The sequence below is a fragment of the Schistocerca serialis genome, chromosome 4 (genome assembly GCF_023864345.2).
Source record: "Schistocerca serialis cubense isolate TAMUIC-IGC-003099 chromosome 4, iqSchSeri2.2, whole genome shotgun sequence".
Classification (NCBI taxonomy): domain Eukaryota; kingdom Metazoa; phylum Arthropoda; class Insecta; order Orthoptera; family Acrididae; genus Schistocerca; species Schistocerca serialis.
The window spans coordinates 769785368-769803994 of NC_064641.1; the positions used below are offsets into that span (position 1 = coordinate 769785368).

At 45.7% G+C, this 18627-nt stretch overlaps 1 protein-coding gene across 2 annotated transcripts in view; it reads right to left on the bottom strand.

The window, feature by feature from the left end:
* LOC126474936 (luciferin sulfotransferase) overlaps positions 1-18154 on the bottom strand; it is a 76905-nt gene extending 58751 nt beyond the window's left edge. Inside the window, exon 1 of one of the 2 annotated variants that reach the window (XM_050102450.1) lies at positions 18043-18154. In XM_050102450.1, the coding sequence (XP_049958407.1) occupies positions 18043-18110 (68 nt within the window). In that variant the 5' untranslated portion in view covers positions 18111-18154. Of the gene's footprint in view, positions 1-9310; positions 9446-18042 lie in introns of those variants that run through there. The other variant, XM_050102451.1, reaches the window with a different exon arrangement.
* Between the last annotated feature and the right edge of the window lie 473 nt (positions 18155-18627).

Consider the following 18627-nt stretch of genomic DNA (forward strand, 5'->3'; position numbering starts at 1 on the left):
TGATGTCCTTAGTAATTCTAAGTTCTAGGGGACTGATGACCTCAGAAGTTAAGTCCCATACTGCTCAGAGCCATTTGAACCTAACTAACCTAAGGACATCACACACATCCATGCCCGGGACAGGATTCGAACCTGCGACCGTAGCGGTCACGCGGTTCCAGACTGAAGCGCCTAGAACCGCACGGCCACACCGGCCGGCCCTTTATCAATTGATCACGGAAACCCAGCTAGGCGCGATGGAGCCTGATACCGGCCGCTGTCGGGACGGCAGAAGACCAACGGGTCAGATTTAATGTCGCCAGCTCTTAGGGGAACAAGAGAAACCTACAGCGAAATTCATTATTCAGTCGTTCCACGGTCAACTACAGCAGCAGAAAACCGCTACGTTGTGCAACAGGCGAGTACGGTCTTACGTCAAACAGCTGGTGCAATTACAACAACATTTAACAGGACTGTAAGGCACGCAATCTCATGCTCCAGAGTGTCACGGCTACTCCATAGAGGTCCGCGCTTTGTCCATCGACTAGTACGTTGTGTTACGTTGAAACACGCACATTGGCGATGGTGCCATGAACGCAGGAACTGGACACAAGTGGGAGGGGGGGGGGGGGGGGAGGATGGCCGCTTGCTGTTCTCAGATTAGAGGAGGCTCTCTCTGAGTAGTGATTCTGGATGTACCCTCGCATGGCGAAGAGGTGGTAACACTTAATGATCCAGGAACACTGCCAAACATGATCGTTTTTCTGGTCTAGGTATGATGCGCGGAGGCTTAATGCTGCATGTGCGTAGTGACCTCCAAATCTTTGATCATGGTATACTCCCCAGTCAATGGTGACCATAAACGCTTTCCCCAAATGCGTCTTTTCAATGGTGCATCCGTCCCCGACTTCATTTTTGCTGGTGACAGCGCGCGACCGCATCGAATAGTGCAGGTAGGGGAGCTCTTGTAACGGAAGAATATTCGACGAATGAACTGACCTACTTGTTTTCCCGACTTAAATCCCATCGAGCGCGTGTGGGATGCTTTGAGGAAATACCGGGTGATCAAAAAGTCAGTATAAATTTGAAAACTTAATAAATCACGGAATAATGTAGACCGTGAGGTAAAAATTGACACACATGCTTGGAATGACATGGGGTTTTATTATAACAAAAAAAAAACAAAGTTCACTAATGTCCGACAGATGGCGCTGGACAGCAAAACTGCTACCGCGACGGGCGAGAGGTACAGAATCGCATCATCCCCAGCCTGGCTGATAAACACCTGCTGGAACGTACGATGTTTATGCAGGATAGCGCTCCACCCCGTATTGCTAGACGCGTGAAAGATCCCTTGCGCGCGTCTTTTGGTGATGATCGCGTGCTCAGCCGCCACTTTCGTGATGCTTGGCCTCCCAGGTCCCCAGACCTCAGTCCGTGCGATTTTTGGCTTTGGGGTTACCTGAAGTCGTAAGTGTATCGTGATCGACCGACATCTCTAGGGACGCTGAAAGACAACATCCGACGCCAATGCCTGACCATAACTCCGGACGTGCTTTACAGTGCTGTTCACAACATTATTCCTCGACTACAGCTGTTGTTGAGGAATGATGGTGGACATATTGAGCATTTCCTGTAAATAACATCATCTTTGCTTTGCCTTACTTTGTTATGCTAATTATTGCTATTCTGATCAGATGAAGCGCCATCTGTCGGACATTTTTGAACTTTTGTATGTTTTTGGTCCATAAAAACCCCATGTCACTCCAAGCATGTGTGTCAATTTGTACCTCTCTATCTACATAATTCCGTGATTTATTCAGTTTTCAAATTTATACTGACTTTTTGATCACCCGGTATATTACAGCACGTCCGGATGCACCATAAGCGATGCAGCGGTTGCCGGCCGGTGTGGCCGAGCGGTTCTAGGCGCTTCAGTCCGGAACCGCGATGCTGCTACGGCCGCAGGTTCGAATCCACGCCTCGGGCGTGGATGTGTGTGATGTCCTTAGGTTAGTTAGGTTTAAGTAGTTCTAAGTCTAGGGGACTGATGACCTCAGAAGTTAAGTCCCATAGTGCTCAGAGCCATTTGAACCAAAGACAACATCCGACGCCAATGCCTCACCATAACGCCGGACATGCTTTACAGTGCTGTTTACAACATTATTCCTCGACTACAGCTATTGTTGAGGAATGATGGTGGACATATTGAGCATTTCCTGTAAATAACATCATCTTTGCTTTGTCTTCGTATGTTATGCTAATTATTGCTATTCTGATCAGATGAAGCGCCATCTGTCGGACATTTTTGAACTTTTGTATGTTTTTGGTTCTAATAAAACCCCATGTCACTCCAAGCATGTGTGTCAATTTGTACCTCTCTATCTACATTATTCCGTGAATTATTCAGTTTTCTAATTTATACTGACTTTTTGATCACCCGGTATATTACAACACGTCCGCATGCACCATAAGCGATGCAGCAGTTGCCAGCCGGTGTGGCCGAGCGGTTCTAGGCGCTTCAGTCCGGAACCGCGCTGCTGCTACGGTCGCAGGTTCGAATCCGCGCCTCGGGCGTGGATGTGTGTGATGTCCTTAGGTTACTTAGGTTTAAGTAGTTCTAAGTCTAGGGGACTGATGATCTCAGATGTTAAGTCCCATAGTGCTTGGAGCCATTTTTTTCATGCAGCAGTTGTCAGCTGCGCTGGTGGAAGAATGGATTGTCCTACCATAAGATCTTACCAACCTTGTGTCTAGCATGTGAGCTCAGCGCAAAGCATGCATTAGTGGCCGTAATGATTACACCGCCTATTGAGAACTATGACCCGTCTTTTGTAATGGCCAGGGACCAAAATAAAAGTCGCTGAATTCAGCGTTTTTATTGTCTTTGAGTGAAAGAGTCATTTCTGTTCGTCTCGTTGCGTATATCTTTGACTTACTTTCTGTGCTATACTGTAGCTGTTTTTCTATGTGTGGTCCAAGTTTAATCGAGCTACGTTACTCGGTAATGAGACGTCATGCGAAAATTAATGTCGTCCTTAAGTTTTGTACACCAGTGTGTATGTTGGCTGGGAGGGAAAGAAAGACGTTACGATTTATGTATCATATTTCATCAAAAGCAAGTCTATGGTTCTTCCTATAGACATTTACTTAGTGGAAGAAAGTGACAGGATAACAAGGTACTCGAAATAGACGAACATTCGTACTCAGCCTTACTCCGTTAGATGTGGTGGACAGGTGATAACTTTTGCCGTTCCGGAGAACGAAGACTCTCCCAGTGCAACTTTCTTTGTTCTCAGCGTGCAGCTGTCCGCATTGCGTAGCAGTGCGTTGGCCTTGCTGTGATTTGTGGCTCGCTTCCGTAATAACAGCTGAGTGGCTACGTAAATCACCCCCACACTCTCACATGGCGGAGATTGCAAGGGAAAGGGGAAAAGTTGCTGGTAAATAATGGATGAGTCGTTTCCAGTCACCTGCGTACCATAATAAAGAACTGCTCCTGAGTGTAAATTTGCAATTCCGCTGTTTCTTTCATATCTACTTTGTTATTCCATTCATATAAGGAAAGAGCTTTCCACAAAGTGGAACGACAATTCTTGTACGATATCTTGCGTGGTGGCATTCTGCTATAAAATATTCTCGATCTACGTTCCAGCCCGTAGCGAACTGAACAAATAAACTTCGTGTTGCATACAGCTTTATGCGAGACTTTCGATTTGACACCACCTCGTGGGCTTGTGTTTCAGTTTCACTGCGTAATTATTCATGTAGCTTCTCGTTTGGATTTAAAACTTAACCACTCTGGGATGACTTGCATATTATTCGTCGCCAGAAATAGACTGACAACTTCCTCTATCTTATCTCTCTTTGCAAGTCTTTTTCCTACAAACGTGGCGTGTCCTCTTTGATTATAGTTCAATTACCCAAAATTTCACAATTTTTACTTTCTTTGTCATATCGCCAGTATCGAAAAATTTTTTGAGACAGTCGTAAGTGGGACATATCACACAACCGTATACATGTTCCTGCGTTATGTTCCATCGGGCCCTAGTGAAACTGTGGCAATTCTTGTAGATGTTTGAATACCTGGAGTCTTTTATACGCATACGAGAGCAACGTGAAAACTTCTCGTGCTGCATGTGACAAGCCGTGCTCCGTGCAACAAATAGTACCAACACTTTCTGTATTGTAGGCGAACACCTGTTCGAAAATTTTTCCAGTGACTGTATTTCACCTCAGAAGAGCTATTCTGAAAGGTCTGTGAAAGACTGATCTACTATTGGCATACCATCGTCATCAGACTCCTGACGATTTCGAGTTACAACCTTCTTTAGGTTATTTCATAAGTGCGTCTACAGGCACCACATACTGGTTAAATGAAGATATGTTTCCGCAGATGGCTCAAATGGCTCTGAGCACTATGGGACTTAACATCTATGGTCATCAGTCCCCTAGAACTTAGAACTACTTAAACCTAACTAAGGTAAGGACATCACACAACACCCAGTCATCACGAGGCAGAGAATATCCCTGACCCCGCCGGGAATCGAACCCGGGAATTTCCGCAGAGACTGTAACTTTATGCAGTACGTTTATTTGCTATTGCTTAATTTCAACCGCATGGTCATTATCAAGCATTTGCCTATTAACACAATACTGGACAGACGACATTGAGAAAATCAAACTCTGAATGCAAGTACGAAAATTAGAAACATTTTACTTGCGAGTATGTATTAATACATCCACTACTTCTATACCATACGTAAAAGAAGTATGGAATTAAGGAAATAAAATATTGGAAAGAATGCCTAGGTGTGTTCCAGCCAGCCGGTTTTAAATGTTATTTCATCATTAAAGAAAGCATTCGGATCATTTTAAACATAATGCCCATTCATATAAACGTCATAATTGTAGTCTGGTAATTTATGTCACGATACTGTGCGACAACGTTTCGTTTGGTCGGATGTGATATGTTGGTGTGTCGCTGTCGCTGTCATTTACAGTTATGTGTGTTGTAGAAATATAGCTAATTGTGCGCACGACTCTGCACGCGCGGATCAATACAAGCTGTTCCAGCCACTACTGACTGCAGTATGCCTTCATGCTTACATACGAGAGTTGTCACAATTTTGGTTGCGTATTACGGGGGGGTGCTGAAAAGTAACGCCTCTGAGTTTTTTATGCGAAAACTCTTAAAGCATTTAAAAAAAAACATTATGAACATTCTGCATTTTTATTCTTCATGTCTATGTATTTATCTCTCAACGTAGTCACCCTGGTGACGAACACACTTCTTCCCAACGAGAGACCAGTTTGTTGATGATGTTTGACTTTGTTGACGGAGTCACAACCTCGCTTCTGCTCAAAGTGAAATCTTCGAAGGTGTTCTTAAACTTTTGGAAACGGATGAAAAACGAATGGGGCCAAGTCGTGATTGTATAGAGGATGATCGATGACAGGGAACCCAACGCATCGGATTGTTGGAGATGTCGCAGCTCTCGTGTGTGGTCTGCCGTTATCGAGCTGAAAGAGAGAGTGCTCCATGTATGAACGAACTCTTCGAATTGGTGCTTACAATTTGCTGAGCTAAGAAGTGGCACCTAATCCGATATCATTTATGAATTAGTTCTGTCCTGTTACTTTCCCTAGGTATGTAACACCTGTCTTTGCCTGTGCTCTTCAGTATGTCGATAGACTTAAGCATAGGTGTCCGAAAGGGTGGGGGAGGGTGACATTTGGAGCACTTGTCTCCAAGTAGTATTGTTTCCTCTTCATTCACACTTCATTGTTCCGTTCGGGGCGGACAGGCAGCAGCGACCTAGCCGCTGTTCGTTCTAGAGTGTGCGACAGCATAAAAAGTCGAATTAAAACAAAGATATGTGAAAAAAGATGATGTTATTAAAAACAGGGCGATGCTCATTTAGTGAAGTTGACGTGTTGCGAGCTGCTTGGAGGCGATGAGCTACTGACGATGATGTTTATGTCGTTCCTTGCTCAAGGACCAGCTCCATATAATGTGTTGGTGCTGACAATGGAGATGTGAACAAGAAGAAAGGGTTGTTGGATGTGATTGTGGGAAGGTTGTGATGACGGGAGGGACCTAGCTAGGCTGTGGCTGGATGGACTGTTAAAAGTTGGGTGTTAAGACTTGAAAACAGAAAGTGAGAGTAGTTTAAGGAATAGGTGGAGTGGCAACCATTGAGACGTGAAGGTGGATAGGTGGACTCTCAAATGGGTGAAGGGTGGCCGAGCGGTTCTAGGTGCTACAGTCTGGAACCACGTCGCTGCTACGGTCGCAGGTTCGAATCCTGCCTCGGGCATGGATGTGTGTGATGTCCTTAGGTTAGTTAAGTTTAAGTAGTTCTACGTTCTAGGGGACTGATGACCTCAGAAGTTAAGTCCCATAGTTCTCTGAGCCAACCAAATGGGTGGACATTTCGAAGAACAATGGTAATGTTTTCATCGGTAGAAGCAGGACTAGGGAATTGTTTAGAAGTGGTGGTGTGTCGACTGGATAGTCAGTTCAGTTTGGCTGGAGGAGGTTTAGTTTTACCCTTACACGAATAGGTGGGACGGGGTTGGTTGCAGATGTTACACAGGTGTTGGGACAGTCAATTACAACACTGTTTGTTCAAGTGACAGGCTTTGCAGTGAGGACATATGGGAGGGTTTTTGCAATTTGGACTTAAATGGTCATTGTATTTGTAGGCTTGCACTTGCAATCAAGAAGCTTCATATCAGCGCACACTCCGCTGCAGAGTGAAAATTTCAATCTGGAAACATCCCCCAGGCTGTGACTAAGCTATGTCTCCGCAATATCCTTTCTTTCAGGAGTGCTAGTTCTGCAAGGTATGCTGGAGAGCTTCTTCGAAGTTCGGAATGTAGGAGACGAGGTACTGGCGGAATTGAAGCTGTGAGAACGGGTCGTGAGTCGTGCTTGGGTAGCTCAGTTGGTAGAGCACTTGCCCGCGAAAGACAAAGGTCCCGAGTTCGAGTCTCGGTCCGGCACACAGTTTTAATCTGCCAGGAAGTTTCATATCAGCGCACACTCCGCTGCAGAGTGAAAATTTCATTCTGGAAAGAAGCTTCTACTTTGTGTTTACAGTAGCACATGTGCACGCTCCATTTTGATGGATGGTGGGTCTTCGTATAAGACACGGATGAAGAATGTGGGTCAGGAGTGGTTTTTAATTAGTTGGACTTTCAGAATCTGTGAGTCGGGATCAGAATTTCGCTCCCACACAACTTCTCCCATTGTGATTTCACAGCAGTGAGAATCAGTGTGTGGTAGTGGGATTGTGGTTGTTTGGGACGTGGTGGGATTTGTGCGAGCAGGGAGGCATTAGAACCTAATGTTGTGGCAGGTAGTCTTTGCGGCAGGTGGATGTGAAAATTGGGAGAAAAGGACTTGAAGATTGCAGGGTAGGAGATGTGATATATCGAAGTTGGGAAGATACAGTTCTGGTTTGAACGATAGGGTTTTATAAATGAAGAACTTGACATTTGGACGTGACAGGATGAAGGAATGTGCTGGTGAAGATGTTTAGGGTGGGATTGGAATGGAGTTCTTAGGTCCGTGTGTCGGAATTACTACGGATTAGCACGCGGAAACTTGGCTTGGTTCAAATGGCTCTGAGCACTATGGGACTTAACATCTGAGGTCATCAGTCCCCTAGAACTTAGAACTACTTAAACCTAACTAACCTAAGAACATCACACACATCCATGCCCGAGGCAGGATTCGAACCTGCGACCGTAGCGGTCGCGCGGTTCCAGACTGAAGCGCCTAGAACCGCTTGGCCACACCGGCCGGCACGTGGAAACTGATTACTGACCACGCTGCATTGCGTAGCGCGATCAATGGCCATTATGATGTAACCAGCATGCACATTCGTACATGATGGTGCCACCTCACTCGCGAACGATGGTCAAAAACTTACACCTACTACGAACTGGCTTCGACCTGAGTGTCTCCCGTCACTCTCCAGGACCCGATGACACTGTCTACCTCTGCCGACAGGAAGAGGCGCTTCGTCACCAACCTAATAGGCGCGCCTCTCGCGGATTCGTTCCGGCCCGTGAAGGCAGTGTCGGCGCCCTCGCAATTGGACACTTGGAATAGGAGGTCTCCCGCAAAAAACGTTGATCGGGGCGTGTGTTCCTCCGCTGAAAAAGAACTGAAATTCAAACTAGCGGCTATTGTGGCCTTCCAGTAATACGCTGCACTGTACCAAGTCTATGTTAATTAAATGATACATCAGAAGATTATAATGTCACATGATCCGGGAGTCATGTTACTAGGCACACCTATGAGTGTCCCTAATTGCCGGGGAAAATTTATTTGACATGATTTACAGGCAGATAATGAACTCGACTTGCAAACTGCTCCTACGATTAGTCTGTGACATATCAATCGACTCGTAATCTAAAAAATGAAGCTAAATCTGTTATAAAAGAATTGATAAAAATTTTTAGGGCACTCCCCCTTTGTCGGCGTGGTGGACTGGTTGCTACTTTGCCTCCATGTGTTCTGTGGCTAAGTAGCACATTAAATCAATGCAACACCATTGCACTTCGTACTCACGTTATGTTTCTGGTACTGTCGTTATAGACTCGGTAAGGCCTCGAAGGTGTGTATATGTCAACCTAATTGTTAGATATTCTCTGAATAGATATTAAATATTAAAATAAATTTACTGCAGTCTACAAAAAAATTTTATCTCTTACATGTATGTATAAACAGGACATTCACTGCAAACCGATCATTCATTGTATTGGTACATAACTTGCTTCTGTCATTTAGGCAGGTCGGACATTTTGTGCCATATTAACTTGCATTTGGGAATGTCTATACCGCCTAAATCGAGTTTGTGTGAAGTAAATGAGTAGTAATTTACAGATTAATGACGGAAAGGTATTCCGAACGATTACATATACTTGCGAAGTCGTGTACTCGCTCTCCTCTCTGAGCGAGTCGAGTCCACTTGTACCCGAGAACAGCCTCAGGTGACGAGTGGACAGCGGCGATGACTCACGGGTCGAGTCTACGGGCACACGGAAACCGCGAGCTGAAAGATGACGTCACAGGACTGGCTGGAGAGTTTAAAGCGAGTGTCCGGAGCTCACTTCTGATCCCTACCGGAAACCAACCAAGAGCCTGTCGAAGCCATGCCACGCTGTATCGCTGCTACATTTCGATCTAAAGATTAACAAGCTTGCTATTAGGCAGCTTGTCGTAATGTGTGGGCTCTTCGGTGTATCTTTCATATGCATGCATATAGATCATTGGGATACTTCTGTAGTTATGATTAGGATATAAATTTTCATTTACCTTTCCCAAATGTCCAATGTGCTCTCCATCGGAGTTATGGCAAACATTCAGTCGACAGTCGAACTCGTCACAAATTTTATGAGCGCATCTGTTTCTGCATTGGTATTCAAAACGCCTTATGTCGCTGTGTTATCGTCATCTCGACTCGACGCGTATTATGTAATGAACGGACTGCACCCTGCAGACACCTACCGGCAACCGCAAGAACTAGGACCGTAACTGGCGCCAAAATAAACTTTTAGTTTCAGCGCGTAAGTTAATATTTGTGGTGTCACCGCCAGACACCACACTTGCTAGATGGTAGCCTTTAAATCGACCGCAGTCCGTTAGTATACATCGGACCCTCGTGTCGCCGCTATCAGTGATTGCAGACCGAGCTCCGCCACACGGCAGGTCTAGTCTAGAGAGACTCCCTAGCACTCGCCCCAGTTGTACAGCCGATTTTGCTAGCCATGGTTCACTGTCTACTTACGCTCTCATTTGCAGAGACGACAGTTTAGCATAGCCTTCAGCTACGTCATTTGCTACGACCTAGCAAGGCGCCATATTCAGTTACTATTGATATTGATATTGTGAATCATGTACCTTAAAGAGCGACGTTCATCATTAATGGATTAAAGTTAAGTATCAAACTAAGTACATCCGCTTTCTGAATTCTAATTCCCTGTCATGTTCCAGACCTCACGTCAGTATAGTCCTTCCCTCTTCACGCCAGCCTGCGTGAGCTAAAACGCGTGCATTTCGGCCTCCACTAGTAACACGATGTTGGCTCTTCTGCCAACACAACAATATTCACTAGATGTTTCTATTTTCATCATGTAGAAGTTTCCAGAACATTAGTCGAATTTTTAAGAAGATCCTTTACTTTGAAGCTATGAACATGACTCTCTCTGTTTTCCGAGAGTGACTCTACTGGCATTTGTTTGATACAGTGGCGGCTATGTCCTCGAATTTATCATCAGTGGCAAGGCTATAAAGCACCCAGAGAAGAGGAGGAGGCACCGAACTGAAACTTCATGCGTTGAGAGTGCATGTGATGTTATTTCGGTGATTAAATTTACAAAGAACTTGGGAATATGAGACCATTTATCAATACGACTTTGCACCCTCTCTAGGCTGTTTACATGCACTCATTCGTTATATCCTCTTCTGAGGTACGCTGGCCTGAATACTAGCATTGAGAGGGAGTTGACTTATGAGCTGGTAACACGCATGTTGTATCGGGGGCCACTGGATTATCTCAATGTCACGTAGACATTTCACAGAGACACGTGCCGTATATGAACGAGCATTGTTGTGTTGGAAGATGGCATCATGATACTGTGGCATGAAAGGTAACACATGAGGACGCAGGATGTCCATGAGGTAACGTTGTGTCACCACAGTTCCCTCCCCGATCATACCAGCCATGACCTGAAGTCATATCCAACGGCTCCCCACGCCATGAGGCCAGGAGAAACACCGCAGTGTCTCTCCAATACATGGGACCTCTCCCAGGTCGCCATCATACCCGCCCGTGAAGGTCATTCAGGTGTAAGGGTACAAAGTCTCTCTTACGTACACACATCAAAAAAAGGTTTGCATCACATCGGTTCCCAGAACTTCCGAAGGTAGACGTTGACTGTGGATACTGTATCACAGACACACCTTCGACCGTTCAGTCATGTCACTAAACGCACCCAAAGATGTAAACAACCATGCATGAGCAGCGCCTATTAGACGGAGGGGGTCCGACTGCCGATTAGTTCCAGTCATTCCACCAGGAAGGAGGTACACGACTCGTGTTGTCTGTAGTTTAACCATACATAGACGGTCAATACTGCGGTTCGATCGCGTCCGTATCGTTACTTTGTGCTCTCAACAAGGGAAGTGTCCAGGCGTCTCGGAGTGAACCAAAAGCGATGTTGTTCGGACATGGGAGAGATACAGAGAGACAGGAAATGTCGATGACATGCCTCGCTCAGGCCGCCCAAGGTTTACTACTGCAGTGGATGACCGCTACCTACGGATTATGGCTCGGAGGAGCCCTGACAGCAACGCCACCGTGTTGAATAATGCTCTCCGTGCAGCCACAGGACGTCGTGTTACGACTCAAACTGTGTGCAATAGGCTGCATGATGCGCTTCTTCACTCCCAACGTACATAGCAAAGTCCATCTTTGCAACCACGACACCATACAGCGCGGTACAGATGGGCCCAACAACATACGGAATGGACCGCTCAGGATTGGCATCACGTTCTCTTCACCTATTAGTATCGCATATGCCTTCAACCAGACAATCGTCGGAGACGTGTTTGGAGGCAACCCGATCAGGTTGAACGCCTTAGACCCACTGTTCAGCGAGTGCAGCAAGTTTCCTGCTGTTTTGGGGTGGCATTATATGGGACTGACGTACGCCGCTGGTGGTCATGGAAGGCGCCGTAACGGCTGTACGATACGTGAGTGCCATCCTCCGACCGACAGTGCAACCATATGGGCAGCATATTTTCTCAACATAGGCACCAAGTCTCTGTAAACAAAAGTCGGAACGTGCTACTAATTGCTCAATTCTCCTACTGCAGAAAGCCACTCTTTGGTCAAGAACCCATTCGATAACTGCCATGTGAATGTCCTCAACACTGTTGGAAGAGTCTTTTCTCCCCAGGACTTCCGCAAGCTTGCTAAAAGGATTGAAATCGCATTGTGCGTGATCTGAACTTTCCGATCAGGTCACCGGCGTCTGTGCGGTCTTGGTCAAAATTGGCAGCGCCGTTTCACTACAGCTGGATACTAGGACTGTTGATAGAATATCAAATGGTTGAAATGGCTCTGAGCACTACTGGACTCAACTGCTGAGCTCATCAGTCCCCTGGAACTTAAAATTACTTAAACCTAACTAACATAAGGACAACACACACGTCCATGCCCGAGGCAGGATTCGAACCTGCGACCGTAGCGGTCGCGCGGTTCCAGACTGTAGAGCCTAGAACCGCTCGGCCACCCGGCCGGCGATAGAATATACGTAGATATATCGAAAGCTTTTCCAAAAGTATCGTTAAGTATCGGTGACATATATTCAAAAATATACCAATATATCGATATGGAAATGACAATATAGAGCGCCAATATTTTTATGTTATTTTTTTTCGTAGTTTTCGGTAAATGTTTGAAACAGCTCTTTTGAGACTGTACAACATAATTTTGCTTCCAGTTGTCAAGGAGTCTTACTACTTTTTGAGCTTTCATCTCGCCCAGTCTTTCTCTTTGAATGAGTGAAGCAAGTATAAGTGGCACAATGGAGAAGGCCGCTTGCACTGGGGGGAGGGGGGGGGGGGCTGGCGGAGTGAGTGGAATAACAAGATTTCCGATGTGAAAAAATAGCACACCAGTTGCATTTAAAAAAAAAAAAAAAAAACAATTTTTAACCTAACCAGTGTGCTATTTCGTCACATCGGCATTCTGCCAAAACAATGGATGAAAATGGTGAACAAAAATCTAAATGACAAGATTGATCTTTGTGGTAGGTGGTGACGTTAGGTTGCTGTGGGGGTGGAGACCAGACAGCGAGGTCATCGGTCACATCGGATTAGGGAAGGACGGGGAAGGAAGTCGGCCGTGTCCTTTCAAAGGAGCCATCCAGGCATTTGCCTGAAGCGATTTATGGAAATCACGGAAAACCTGAATCAGGATGGCCGGACGCGGGATTGAGCCGTCGTCCTCCTGAACGCGAGCCCAGTGTGCTAACCACTGCGCAACCTCGCTCAGTGCAGACGGTGGCGTGTAAGGGGAAATGCTGATATAGTAGGCGCTCGGCGCCGAAACTAGCGTATAACTTCACCACGTCATTTTGACACTATAACTGCTAGGTCGCTGGAGTTTTCAGAAATAAAAAAAAAGTCAACTTGAAGTGTTCCAGACAAATCTGATACGTGACGAAACCGAATAACAGACCCATGCGACACATTTTATTGTCGTTTACACGCAGTTACCATTGTTACCGAGGTGGTTATCACAAAGCGTGAACGTGCGTGGTTTTCCTTTCAATTCATGCTCTAAGGGCTGCTAGCTTGTTAATGTACAGAATATCTAGTAATAAGTCAGTACTTAAATGTACAGCGCTAAAAACGGCTGTACATTTCCAGTATGCAACCGATGTTTTTAAAGACCGATAAGTCAGTATTACTACGTCGATATATCGATACTTTTCTTCGATACATCGGCGGCGTCTACTACATCTTCTGAATATCGATATATCGGAATCCCGACAGTTTTAAAAATATCACCGGCCTTAATGTATACGACATTGCATTTGTTCCATATAATGTCAAAATTTCACGGTGCAAATTTCTGTGTGCAATTTAGTCGTTTTTCCCACCAGAATAGTAGTGTCCTGCCTGCTTCAACTTTGGAGTACTTTCCCGTTGCCGCGCCATTTCACTGCCGCGCTGTGGTGCGTCCGTCATCCATACAGCAGAGGAATTGCATCTGCAGCAAACCCTGAACACGTACTCTCTTCCGACAATACGTCTCTATTGTCGCACAACGGTTCTCAGCGTGGGAAGACATTTCACTTTCTGAAGTCCTTACGTACATACATATTGTGTGAACGACCAAGAGGTACACGGCGGAGGATACTTTCTACCACCGTTAGTCAATCCCTTTCCTTTTCCGCTCGCAAATGAAGCGCCTGTCTATATGCTTCGGTAATTGCCTTGATTTCTCTCATCTTGTTCTCATTGTTCCGATGCGAGATACGTGTTGGTTTGCAGTCTGTCGCAAATGCCACCTCTCTACACTTTCTGAATACTGTTTCGCTAAAAGAAAGCAATGTTCCCTTCAGGAATTCCCATTTCGGTTCACGGAACATTTACGTAGTACTCGCACGTTAATCGAACCTTCCGGTAACAAACCTAGCGGCACGCCTCTGAATTGTTTCCGTGTCTTCCTTGAATCCGACGTGGTAGGGATCCCAAACACTCGAGCAGTTCTCAGCAATGGGTCACACTAGCGTTCTACAAGCGATTATTCGCCTTCCCTAGAATCGACAATACGTGCTTGTTCCATTTCAAGTCGCTTTGCAACGTTAAGGCTAAATATTTAATGTACATCTACATCTTTTACATGGATACTCTGCAAATCACATTTAAGTGCCTGGCAGAGGGTTCATCGAACCACCTTCACAATTCTCTATTATTCCAATCTCGTATAGCACGTGGAAAGAAAGAACACCTATATCTTTGCGTACGAGCTCTGATTTCCCTTATTTTATCATGGTGATCGTTCCTCCCTATGTAGGTCGGTGTCAACAAAATATTTTCGCATGCGGAGGAGGAAGTAGGTGATCGGAATTTCGTGAGAAGATTCCGTCGCAACGAAAAACGCCTTTCTTTTAATGATGTCCAGCCCAAATCCTGTATCATTTCTGTGACACTCTCTCCCACATTTCAAGCTAATTCAAAACGTACTGCCTTTCTTTGAACTTTTTCGATGTACTCCGTCAGTCCTATCTGGTAAGGATCCCACGCCACGCAGCAGTATTCTAAAATACGACGGACAAGCGTAGTGTAGGCAGTCTCCTTAGTAGGTCTGTTGCATTTTCTAAGTGTCCTGCCAATAAAACGCAGTCTTTGGTTAGCCTTCCCCACAACATTTTCTATGTGATCATTCCAATTTAAGTTGTTCGTACTTGTAATACCTAGGTATTCAGTTGAATTTACGGCTTTTAGACTAGACTGATTTATCGTGTCATGACTGTATCAAGCAGCATCACTATTAATGTATTCGAACGTTACAGGATCCTTTTTCCTGCTCATCTGCATTAAATTACATTTTTTCCACATTTGGAGCAATCTCTCAGTGGTCACATGAAACAGAAATTCTATGCAAGTTTCCCTGTATTCTGCCACAGTCGCTCAAAGATTACGCTTCCCAATTCACTTCAGCGTCACCAGCAAACAGTTGCAGATTGTTGCTCACCCTACCTGTTAGATCGTTTTATATATATATCGTGTCCCAGTGGGAATGGTCAGTATTCAGGGATGTGATAAGAGCGACTATACGAAACAAAAAAGTCTAGTAAACATGGGATCTAAAATGCGTACCTTTAGAACAATGAGTACTTGTTCAGTAGAGTAGCGAAGATGAGCAAGTTATCATAGTTTTTAACGTACGCGTTTTTGAGTCCATGTTTACTGAAGTTTTTTCTTGTTTTGGTCCATATGGAAATATGGAAATACGGAAAGCAAAGAGCTTGCAGTAGAAGAGGTTTGTTTCACAGTATCGAAGATGAAGAAGTGCTCATAGCTCTAAAAATTATGCATTTTAGAGCCCATGTTAACTGGCTTTTCTGCTTCGATAAGTCAAGAACAGTCTTAATCGCATTTATTATTATTATAATACCGCCAATCGGTTTCAACCCGACGTAGGGGTCATCTATGTTTCCTGCCGTTATGTAGACAGGAGTGACACCATCAGCAGTCGACCAGTGGTGTAAACGCCCAGAAGATGACCCCTACGTAGGGTTGAAACCGGTTGGCGGTATTATAACAATAATAAATGCGATTAAGACTGTTCTTGAATTATTGATTAATCATACAAATCGCTGCTTCTCTCCACAACCATGTTGTCCAAAAATTTTCTGCTTCGAATGGGTGTTCCTGACATATTCCTGAATGTCCATTATAATTATTCGGGCTGTTATGCCGTGGTCGGTTGATGAATTCTGTGTCAATTCCCAACGTTTCGTCCCCCTCTGCGGAGGACATCTTCAAGGGGGTCTGCAGCTCAGTAGCAAGCCAGTGGGTGTGTTGGACCTTCCCTCGAGCTACAGACCCCCTTGAAGATGTCCTCCGCAGACGGGGACGAAACGTTGGAAATTGACACAGAATTCATCAACCGACCTCGGCATAACAGCCCGGATAATTATAATGGACGTGACATTTCCAGCCGTGAAAGTCTACATTTTAGTATATTCCTGAATACCGACCATCGATCCTGAGATACAGTGCGTACATCTACATCTAGATCCACATTCTACATCTACATCTACATTTACACTCCGCAAGCCACCCAACGGTGTGTGGCGGAGGGCACTTTATGTGCCACTGTCATTACCTCCCTTTCCTGTTCCAGTCGCGGATGGTTCGCGGGAGGAACGACTGCCGGAAAGCCTCCGTGTGCGCTCGAATCTCTCTAATTTTAAATTCGTGATCTCCTCGCGGAGTATAAATAGGGGAAAGCAATATATTCGATACCTCATCCAGAAACGCACCCTCTCAAAACCTGGACAGCAGGCTACACCGAGATGCTGAGCGCTTCTCTTGCAGAGTCTGCCACTTGAGTTTGCTAAACATCTCCGTAAAGCTATCACGCTTACCAAATAATCCTGTGATGAAACGCGCCGCTCTTCTTTGGATTTTCTCTATCTCCTCTGTCAACCCGACCTGGTACGGATCCCACACTGATGAGCAATACTCAAGTATAGGTCGAACCAGTGTTTTGTAAGCCACCTCCTTTGATCAAAAATGGCTCTGAGCACTATGGGACTTAACATCTATGGTCATCAGTCCCCTAGAACTTAGAATTACTTAAACCTAACTAACCTAAGGACAGCACACAACACCCAGCCATCACGAGGCAGAGAAAATCCCTGTCCCCGCCGGGAATCGAACCCGGGAACCCGGGCGTGGGAAGCGAGAACGCTACCGCACGACCACGAGATGTGGGCACCTCCTTTGTTGATGGACTACATTTTCTAAGTACTCTCCCAATGAATCTCAACCTCGCACCCGCCTTACCAACAATTAATTTTATATGATCATTCCACTTCAAATCGTTCCGCACGCATACTCCCAGATATTTTACGGAAGTAACCGCTACCAGTGTTTGTTCCGCTATCATATAATCATACAGTAAAGGATCCTTCTTTCTATGTATTCGCAATACATTACATTTGTCTATGTTAAGGGTCAGTTGCCACTTCCTGCACCAAGTGCCTATCCGCTGCAGATCTTCCTGCATTTCGCTGCAGTTTTCTAATGCTGCAACTTCTCTGTATACTACAGCATCATCAGCGAAAAGCCGCATGCAACTTCCGGCGCTGCGTGCCTGATACCAACATACTAATACGAATGTTCTCGTCCTCATTACTTTTCCACGGTTTTTTATGTATATTGGATCTATTCGTTAACCCTCAACTGTGCTGGTATTCTCGGGTTGCCCTTATACACACCAAATTAGAACATTACGTTTTCAGCAGACTGCAACATTATGAACAAATGCAACGCAGTTCCTTGAGAGACATGTTACTGACGAGTTTTACATGCTAAATGGGCAAATAAACTAGAAAAGTGAAATGTTTATGGTTCTTCTTGGTGTGAGCGTGACGTGCTGCCGCTCGGTAGTGAAGTATGCGAAACAATTGCCACAGTTATTTCCTCGACACAGAAACGTTATACAAGATAATTTACGGATCGTATAGCGTTAAACAAACCAACCTAAAATCTCTATGAGCTTAGAACTGTCGTAAATATTAATGAGAGCAATTGTCGTTAACGGTTAGCGTGTACAGAACAAAAGCAATCTTGTCACTTTCCTGGGGCACACCTGGCTATACCCACGTCTGCGATTGAACACTCGCCGTCCAGGACAACGTACTGGGTTGTATTACGTGAAAAGACTGTGGTGCATTCACTCTATGACGATTTCGCGAAGCAGCCGGCTAGGGATGACCTCGGACTAAGACGGGACGTACCTGTTGCTCGCCTCCTTCCTCTCGGCGCATGCCGCTTGTACACTCCCGCTCACGGCTACCGCACTCATCCCGCTGTCCTGTGCTAGCGCTGGTTGCTGGTTCCCGAGCACTCGTGGTCCCGTGGACTAGCCGCTGCGCGCCAACGCCGGCGAGTTTTACACCGCCCCGGCTCCCCGTAGTGCTTTCCCTTTCTCCGGCACGTGACCCCGGCACACGCGGCCCCAGCGCCAGCAGCATCTTCGCTTTCCTCCTTTCGTAATCCCTGCGATCCCCACAACGACCTCGCGGGCTCAGCCGTAAGCAGGGGTTGTCTGCGCTCTGAAGCAGGGTACCGCATTCTGGTGGCGTGTCCGAGGACGGATGCGAGTCTGGCAAACGGCGAGGATTTCACGATATTTTTTTTTCTTTTTTAATTTGGAGAAGTTTAGAAATTTCTTCGCTGCTGAACGCACCGGAGAAAGCCAGTGGGGTGGGGGCTGGCCGGAGAGGAAGACAGCGGGGTGGAGAGGGGTAAGCAAGCATGAAATGTGGAGCCGGCAACCGGTTCCAGCGGAAAAAGGCGGCCGGAGAAAGTGGGCGGGTGCA